The sequence below is a fragment of the Seriola aureovittata genome, chromosome 18 (assembly GCF_021018895.1).
Source record: "Seriola aureovittata isolate HTS-2021-v1 ecotype China chromosome 18, ASM2101889v1, whole genome shotgun sequence".
Taxonomy (NCBI): domain Eukaryota; kingdom Metazoa; phylum Chordata; class Actinopteri; order Carangiformes; family Carangidae; genus Seriola; species Seriola aureovittata.
Window position 1 is genome coordinate 4,104,046 of NC_079381.1, and position 9,921 is coordinate 4,113,966.

Below are 9,921 nucleotides of genomic sequence, written 5' to 3' on the forward strand. Positions count from 1 at the left end.
ACAGTAAAATGCTACTTACACATTGTTGCATCAGCATTAACTACAGACTGGTGACAAATTAAAGGAAACATGAAGTGTCTTAGTCAGGTGTTGAGCCTCCGCACGCTGCAAGAACAGTTTCATTACTCCTTGTCTCTGACCTCTACAGGAGAGATGGAGACCATTCTTCCAATAGATATTCCCTCATGTGGTGATGTTATGATGGTGGTGGAGAGCGCTGTCTAACACGGTCCAAAATCTCCCATAGGCGCTCAACTGGGTTGAGATCTTGTGACTATAAAGGCCATAGCATACAGTTCACATCCTTTTCACACCTAGCAAACCATTCAGTGACCCCTCGTGCCCGACGGATGGGGGCACTGCCACCCTGTTTCTCCACTAACTTTTCAGGTTTTTCCTTTAATTTGTCGCATGTGAGTCACAGTGGACATTTCACTCTATGTGGTATGTGTGTGTGCGTAATAATGCAAATTCAGCCTCTATAATAAAGGCCCCATTCAGTTCACTGTAGCAACATCGCACTCAGTTTTAATGCTGTCAAACCTTCCCCTGTTTGTGTTTGTGTTGCTCTGCTTCATTCTGCTCTTTGCTCTGTTACAGTAGAGACTGTATCAGTGGTATTTTATTAATCATGCACACTTGGCACTAACGCCAAAGTGTTTTTCCATTCTCCTGGTCAAGCTTTCTGTGAGAAAGGTAATTTAAGGTAAACTGGACTTTACAGTCTTTGAACATGTCACACCTTTTGATTGCACATAGCTGTGAGTGGGTGTTGAATGTACAGTATGTGTCGCTGCCCCTGCAGTGTAGGTGTTTGTGCTTTCAGCCCACTTGAAATGGACAACACATATATCCACTGTGAGCAACGTTTCACACCTAGCCAAAACTGTGCAGTTGCTACTTGTTGTGAGAAAATGCACACGTTTTTCTTCTGACATCCTGTCTGCCCAACAGGATCTCAATACAATGAACTGGAAGGTGCTATGATACAGATACAAATAGGTGCCACCAAATGAACAATTTTGGTTAACAGTTCTAATGTGTATAAAAGTGTAACATGAAAAGATTAAAAAATAACTTGATTTTCAGCTTTCACGTGGGAATCAACAGGCAAAGATAAAGTGAAATCGTGAAATCCCTCATTGCGTCACTCGTAATGGGGAAGAAACTTTACCAAATCAAACATTAGCAATGATGTAAACCTCCTACTGAGGTGTTTTGCAAAAGACACCTTATACCCAACTTAGGAAAAACAACTAAATGCCAGATATCTGAAACCACATAAAGAAATCAGAAATCCCTTTACTCCCATGAACAGGTCTTAGAACTGGTCATCAAACCAAGGTGGATAAGTAAAACCTCCAGGCAACTTGTCTACATCCATTTACTAACACAAAGTGGACATAAACGCAACAAGACGAAAGACAAAAGGTGAAGTAAACAACACAAAGGCAATGCCAGGCTCAGCAGAAGGAAAACTGAGTTCGAACTTACATGAAATCCCTTTGTTCCCGAAAACACATCCTTACGTTTGGCTTGGAGCTCCGAGCAAACGACTTCTTCCTCATGGATGGAGCGGACATGTCGATGGACATGACGGCAGCAGCACGACACAATATACCAGCATACTTTTAACCCGCGTGGAGCAACGCAGGACGGATGTACGGTCGGACGGACCGAGGGTAGAGTGGATTGAGTCGCAGATTTGAGACTGGAGGAGTGGTAAGATTTGGAAGAACAGAATCAGAATAGAGATGGATGAACGAAAAGATGGAAGAAAAAATGGAAAGCGGGATTAGTGGAGGATATAAATATGATTTAAAGAAGCGGATAGAACAGATGAATCAGTATTGTCGAAAGTCTGGTGGTGGTCTGCACCCCTGACACTCCGCCAGTCGTTTCCTGAAAGGGCCTCCTCCTCTAGCCCCGGCTTCTCATTGGTCGACCAGCTGCGGCATGCTCCTTCCTGCTTCCTCAGAGCTAGTATGTGATTGGCTGCCGGATGCAACCCACACCATTACACATATATGCCACATACACTTGGACTGACGGGACATGAGAAAGAGTCTGGGGGACTTTCCATCCCGTAAGGCTGGAACAATACAGCGGTCAAGTGTGCACAAACACACACACATACACACACACACACACACACACACACACACGTATATTGTATACACGTGTCTACAAATATAACCTGAATATTAACTGTTCCTGTGTGAGGATGCAGGTGATCTTTCATCTTACTTTCAAGTTTGTAAAATCTCAAGTATGTAATTGTGCTGAAAGTGACCTCAGCTGTCTCTACAACTTCCCTTTGTCCTGTTGTCTGGAGTTGTGAAGTGGAAGGAGCAGTTGATAATTTAAGTACTCTTCAGTCAACAGGAAAGGAAACTGATATTGGCTTGGACGATTCTGCAAGACCCTGGATTAGGTCCAGTTATGATGATTTTTTTTTTTTATGCTCAATAACAATGTTTTACTTTTCACATCTCATCTGTGCATGGCATCTGCAGTTTGGTTAAGGCTAGGGAAAGGTTGTCATTATGGCTAATGACGGGACATGAAGACCACTTTCCCGAAAGAAAATCAGATTCACTGGGCGTCCGCTCACCACCTCGAACCACACGCACCCTTTCTTTGCAGCTCTCTACATACATACACACTACTTCTTGCATTGGTACTGAATGCTGACATTGGATGTAAATCATAAGGTGACTGAGCTGTCTCAACAGTGAGACACAGGAGTCTCCCGAATCCCAAACTGAATTCAGTGATGTATGATCAGATTTCTATAAAGCTTAATCCCTAGCTTCAGATCAGTTCTGAGAAAAACTCAAGTTTATACAACAAACCTGTATTTCTCAATCGTAAAATTGAAACACTTTCCGCATTTCAGTCACATAACATGACATGAGTGGTCACATGACATCCAAAAGCACTGCAGTGTATTATCTCCCAAAAATCCCTGAAACTTGGCCGCTGTCGGATTGAAGGGGTTTAACCTTTCCGTCATTACATGCACCAGATGCCCTCGTCACCTTCAGTTAAATATTGCAACTGTCTACTGTGGTGGATGCAATCGTCCCAACAATTAGCAGCTGCTGGAGATCTGTCCCCATGTTGCAATTGGAATGATATCTTGAGAGGAGAAAACTCAGCTTTACTTGTTTATGAGCTCCATTGTGTTTTGTAGACTTTTCTAAAATATAAAAAATCGCTTCTGTTTTGTGCAAAACTGCAATGGAAATGACTCAAACATTGTTAATGTCATTAGCAACACCTGTGCTTTTCCTACCATGGCAGATCAAGAACTCTGCCGAGTCTTCAGGCCTGTCACTAAGCGTGCACAATGAGGAAGGCTTCAGCGGAAACATTGGTGCCTGTTATTCTTGTGCATCACATGATATTTCACTCTTCACTCTTTTCAGCTGAAATTGGAGACGTTAAACGACGGTAAACATCGTTGATTTATGTAACTTGCTGCAGTAAGAAAGTACTGTCTCTCGCTTTCCCTCACTGTCAGTGTGGAAGAGTAATATACATTAATGTAAATACATTTACTCAATTACTGTACTAAAGTACAATTTTGAGGAATTTCAGTTGGGCATTTCCAATTTATACTACCTCATACTTCTACTCAGCTGCATCTCAGAGGGAGGTATTATACTTTTTACTTTTCACATTAAGATTTGACATACAATCACATGACACTATAACAATAAAATTCTACATATGTACTGATGCATTAATAGTGATATAACAATGTCATATAAAATCTTCAGAGCACTATTACAGTAAGAACATTTTGCTGACACGTCTTTTACACTTGCAGTGGAGATTATTGTACTTGTACTTTTACCTAAGTATCTGAGTCACTGTCTCAGATCCACCACTGCTATCTATCTACACACCATATAAAAGTTATATGCACCATATTAAGCCTAGAAATTTTGTCCTTCACATCTATATACACCTACTGTAAATCCTGATAAACCCTGCACATCTTATACCCATCCTATAGTCTGTACACGTCTTACACACACTCTATACTGTGTACTGTCATGTTATACACCCTGTGCACCTCAGTGTGTCATGTACACCTCCTAATAATATGTTCTGCATACAATGTATGTAAATATGTACATGCCATATACACACCCAGCCCTTAACAGACTGCTGGTGTGAAGACAAAAACAAGCTTTGTGTGGCGTGAGCTCAGCTGTAATTTACAATGACCAGCACAGCAGCACAAGTTTAATTCCGGTTGCAGAACCTCTAACCACTATGTGCAGATGCTTAAATAGTGAAGTGTTAAAATCACCACCACTAAAGTTAGAATATGAAACCAACCAAAGAGCAGATTGTCCTGCTGCTGCAGCTCATTGGCGCCATCAGATTGAAGATTGAAGGTGAACAGAGACTGTGTCAGATACAGTATACAGTCGCTTGTTCTCAGCAACATTTTACCATGGGTGTAGGCAGGCATCATGCGGCTAGAGAAGCAAAGAGGGACAGTAATATGATCATCGTGTTACAGGTGGTAAATCTAGTCCTAGAGGGTTTTCTTAAGGCCGAATTCTAGTTTTTTTTTCAGTGTGATTCAGTAATTTACCTGATCTATCTCATAGAGACACCAAGTAGAAAAAAACTTCTAATCAGGTGTGTCATGTTCATCTTTAGAGGCGTAAGTTTGTAGAGAGGGTGTTGATGGTAAAACAGTTGTCTATAAGATGCAGATATTGTTTGGAGACTTTTAGTTACAGAAAGAGGAATGAACTGATCCGTCCAATGTTATCCTTCTCTTCCTTCAGATTCCCCAACATGCAATAGAGTATGATATGGATGGCATGGATGCCCAGTCAGTCTGCCAGCGGCCCTTGTGTGGGGAGAGTTGGGGGTGGGGGGTGGGTGGGTGGGGCAATGTGCAGCGATGTTCAGCGATGTTAATCTTCCCCACGTGTTTAACTTAAACTAACACCATGATTATCAGCACTGCCATGATTAAAACAGTGGCAGACTGACTGGGCATCCCTGCCATCCATATCATACTCTATTGCATGTTGGGGAACACATTGCTGCAGCTGATGGGTCAGGTTGTGCTTGGTTGCATTGTGCATCTGCATGATACAGTCATTTATAGTTGCACCTGGGAGAGATAATCTTTAGTTTGTATTGCACATGGCTGAAAGTCAACCAGGCCAAATGTGAGTTTGCAAAAGCGGCTGTGATGTATTTGTGTTATGTGGTTGACCTAGAGGAAGTTCAACTAGTGAATGCTAAAGTGTACTTCTTGGATCCGGTCTTGATCACCCCGTTCATTAAGAGCAGGAGTGGCTCGATCAGGCAGTCAGTTCTCTTTTCCAAGAAGTTAACTGATTGATTAAAAGATTCTGTCTCTGTATATCAGATCTGGGGTGGAAATTTATGACGTGGACAATGAACTTACCACACATCCTTGTTTAGTACAGGTGTAAAATATTAGAATAAGGTTTTTGCAGCGCCATCAAGTGGAAAAACTTAGAGAATATTTTTGCAGGGTATCAAGGACTTCAGGTTTTAACTTAGCGTGTGTGTTACTGCAATGACTGGCAAGCATGCTGTTTAACCACAGAAAATGGCTGTCAGCTCCACATCGCCTCTGATCAAGCTGATAAAGATACGTTATGTTCACTTCAAACTACGGACTGTACATATGAGACAACTACACAGGTCTGCAAGGGTGTAGCTGTACTGTAACAGACATCGGAGATACAGTGAAGTGCGTGGTGTGACATATGATATTCATATTACTGAGGCCCACTGGTTCCTGTTACACTGTGTCCAGTCTAAAACCAGCCCTTTGTTTGTTAGCAAGCAACACAACCAGAATGAGTCAAAGCAAAAAACTCATTTGAAACCAACCAAGCAGGTTCAACTCACTAGTATCTAATTAATTCAGTGACTGCAAACTGAAATCAGTGACAACTGGCAGTGAAGTCAGTATTACAGAAAAGGAAGCAGCACTGTGTGTAACACCAGCAGCGCTCGTGCTGCTGGTGTTACACACAGTTCAGTGACATCCAACGCTGCTCATTGAACATCTCAACCCTCTCACAACGGTCCACTCACAACCATTTAGTGACCCTGACAAGAGAGATTTTTGTAATTTTAAATTTGTTCTACAACAGAAATGGAAAAAAAAAAGTTATTGTCAAAATCTGCACTGACAACACTGAACCTCAGAGTGGCTGCACACAACTGGAGGTGACAGAAAGTGAGCCTCACTGACCGACCTGATCGTTCTCTTTATTTATATTTCCCGCCTTCTCTTTACACCCTCCTCTCTTTTCTTACTGGTCTTATGTTAGGATCAGAGACTATATTTTTTTGTCTTTTGAGATGTTCATTAAGTCAGATTAGGCAACCACAGAGTCAAAAATCCTCGTTGTGACTGGCTGTGGCCAATCACAGCGTACCATTTTTCACGACTTGCCTGATCAATCAAGAAGGAGGTAACAGTGCTCACGGACTGACTTTGATGTTTGAGATCTTTCAACCTGTTAAATGGTCACAGGTTCACTGAAATGAAATAATACATTGCTTCTCTTTGCTTCAGCATGTTTACAGTTGTGCATGGAAGAGGCTTGCATCATAGGATATGTCTTAGAAGTTGTATAACTAGGGTCTGAAAAGGAAGAAAAAATTCTGACACCTTAGTCCTCATAATGTGTCACATATGCAGCAACAGTTGTCTTCCACTATGATACACAATGCAGGATAAAACATGCAAGCTATAGCTTTACTTTTTTCAGTAGAGGAACCATCAGCCTAACAACAACAACAGGAGGGCTTATAGCAAGTTGAAAACAGGATGCTAAAGTACTAGTGCTGCTCACCATGTTGTGAGTGAGTGAGCCAGCACTATTCACTGGATGAAGCCCATGAGATGTTCTTGAAAGCTCTGGATGATGGACCTTTTAGTTTACATAATTTTTCTACACATACTGTTCCCAAAGGTTGAGAATTAACTTTTGAATTGTATTAAGAACACTCACCAGCTCCTTTATATTACTCCAGCAGAGTGTAAATCCACTTAACATCCACATCAAAAAAAAAAGGCCCAAACATTTGACATCCATTTATAACGGAGACAACAAGAGATTCATCTGCACAAAAACACATACTCTCTGTGCTCTAACTACTTCACATGGCTCCAAATAAACCAGTTCAAAGTTTATAACAATCTTACCACAAACTAGTCAATAAAAAACGCTATGAAAGAGTGGAAAACAGAGCCACATGCTGCCATAACCTCACAGCAGTGCAACCACCAGCATAGTTTAGCATGACTTAACACATCTATATACATCAAGTGAACCCATATGTTTTTCTAAATAAAAACCTGCATGCCTTTAAGCTATTTTTCATTCTTTATTGGACAGTGACAGATAGACAGGAGAGTCTGGTAGAGGGAAGGGGGGTGTCATGCAGCAAAGGCCCATCGGTTGGACTCAGACCCTTGGCCGCTGAAGTTAGGGCCAAACCCATGTGTTGCATGCTCTGCTAGGTGAACCACTAAAGTGCACCTGCACATAGCAGCTCTCTGCAACACTCTGCTGACGAATGGTGTTAACTTCACTACTCACTCAACTCTATCATTCACTCAGTAAGTCACTCACTCACAGACATCAGGGGTGTAATGCTGGATTGTGTCTGAAGTTCCACAAGGTTCTGTGCTTGGACCAATTTTATTCACTTTCTACATGCTTCCTTTGGGAAACACTCCATAAACATCCATTGTTATGCAGATGATACCCAATTATATGTATCAATGAAGCCAGATGAAACCAATCAGTTAGCTAAACTTAAAGCATGCCTTAAGGACAACACCTGGATGACCTGCAATTCTCCGCTATAAAACTTGAAACAGAAAAAACTGAAGTTGTTACTTGACCCAAAACGCCTCAGAGACACATTATCTAATGATATAGTTAAATGGCATTGCTCCTGCCCCATCTTTGATCAAGATATGTTCTTTAACTCCAACATAAAACAACCTAAACAAAAGAACTGCATTTTTTCACCAATTAACATTGTGTATATTGTCTCAAGAAGAACTAGTCCATAAATTTTTGTTACTCCTAGGCTGGATTATTGCAATTCCTTATTATCAGGCTGCCACAACAAGTGTCTAAAGACTCTCCAGCTGATTCAAAATGCTGCTGCACAAGTACTGGCAGGAACTACGGAAAGAGATAATATTTCTCCCATAGTAGCTTCTCTTCACTGTATCTCTGCAAAATCCAGAATAGAATTTAAAATCCTCCTCCTCACTTATAAAGTCCTTAATGGTCAGACACCATCACATCTTAAAGAAGTCATAGTCATACCCTATTACCCCACTAGAACACTGCGTTCCCAGAATGCAGGCTTACTTGTGGTTCCTAAAGTCTCCAAAAGTAGAGTGGGAGGCAGAACCTTCAGCTCCTCTACTGTGAAACCAGTTTGGGTCCGGGAGGCAGACACCCTCTGCCTGTTTAAGAGTCGCTTTAAAACTTTCCTTTTTGATAAAGCTTATTGATAAGGCAGGCTCAAGCTTTGCCTTAAACCATAACCTAGTTATGCTACTGTACGTGGGGACTTCCCATGATGCACCAAGCTCCTCTCTCCTCCTCTCCCTCTCCATCTGTACACACTCATGTCCCATTAATGTATGTTACTAACTTGGCTTCTTCTCTCTCCTGCAGTTTTCTGCTTTCTCATCTCCCTCCTCCTTTCACTTTCTGCAGGTAATTCTGCCTCCAAACCACCTACTGCCTCCACGATCCGCTCAGCACCCTGCTATAAATATTAATATTATTATCATTAGCATTATTATTAACATTGGCCATCTCTATGTGGAGCTTGCATTGTGCTATGTTCTCTTTTCTCCTCCTCTCTTTCACTTTCTCACCTCCCTTCTCTCTCTCTCTCTCTCTCTCTCTCTTTCTCTCTCTCTCTATATCCCCCCCTCTCTCTCTGTATCCCCTTTTCCCCCTTTCTTTTTCTCTCTCTGAGGTTTCTTCTTGTTAAGGGAGTTTTCCCTTGCCACTGTCACCAAGCGCTTGCTCATGGGGGAATGTTAGGTTTCTGTAAATGATATTGTAAAGAGTACAGTCTACACTTGAGATAAATTCTGCTATGATTTGAATATGATTGAAATGGACTTAAATCCAACAAAAAGTAACACACTGTATGAACTGCAACAGCTTACAAACCAGAAAAAGTCATCTGAATGACTTGCATATCTGTAGAGAGCTGCACTTGCCGTGCACACCACTGTGTCTTTCTGGTTAAACAAACCCAGCAGCCATCTTTTAACATATTCTTTGAAAAGCCAAATGGGCCATAAAGTGCACATCTTGAACAAACTGTTGTTAAATTTAAATGAAACTTACCCATGGATCGCTGCATCAGCTGTGTAACTCCTCTGGCTGTGTCATCAGGGGTTTGAGTCCTGCAGAGCTCTGCCTCAGCCCCGTTCACTTCCTGGCGTGGCGTTTCAGAGCTACTGTATGAAGTGTCATGACACCCTCCCTTCAACCACAAGAGAAATTGGCTGCAGCGCTCATTCACAGACAGGCAGACACACAAACCAGTGAGCCAGCATAAAAACAAGAAACACGGCTCCACTTACCAGTATGAAAGCTGTCCTCAGCAGTTTAACTCTTTTATGGAGCTATATTAAACCTAATTTGACTTGTATCTGCAGCAGAAATAATAAAAGTGTGACAGCATTACACATGAATCGAGTTTGACAGGCTGTATGACTGCAGCCAAAACTTCATGAATAACTTCCCCTTTACAGTGTAGATGGATCTTAACGCCTGGTCAGCAATTATGTCATAAACAAACGCCCACACACTAGTTAACCTGCTATAAAAACCAAAACTAGCTTTG

General features: G+C 41.7%; 1 protein-coding gene across 3 annotated transcripts in view; it reads right to left on the reverse strand.

Moving 5' to 3' along the window:
- Positions 1-9,487, reverse strand: part of sh3bp2 (SH3-domain binding protein 2) — a 29,311-nt gene extending 19,824 nt beyond the window's left edge. For 2 of the 3 annotated variants that reach the window (XM_056404483.1, XM_056404482.1), the window contains exon 1: positions 1,495-1,899. In XM_056404483.1, the coding sequence (XP_056260458.1) occupies positions 1,495-1,595 (101 nt within the window). In that variant the 5' untranslated portion in view covers positions 1,596-1,899. Of the gene's footprint in view, positions 1-1,494; positions 1,900-9,419 lie in introns of those variants that run through there. The other variant, XM_056404484.1, reaches the window with a different exon arrangement.
- Positions 9,488-9,921: the final 434 nt, after the last annotated feature.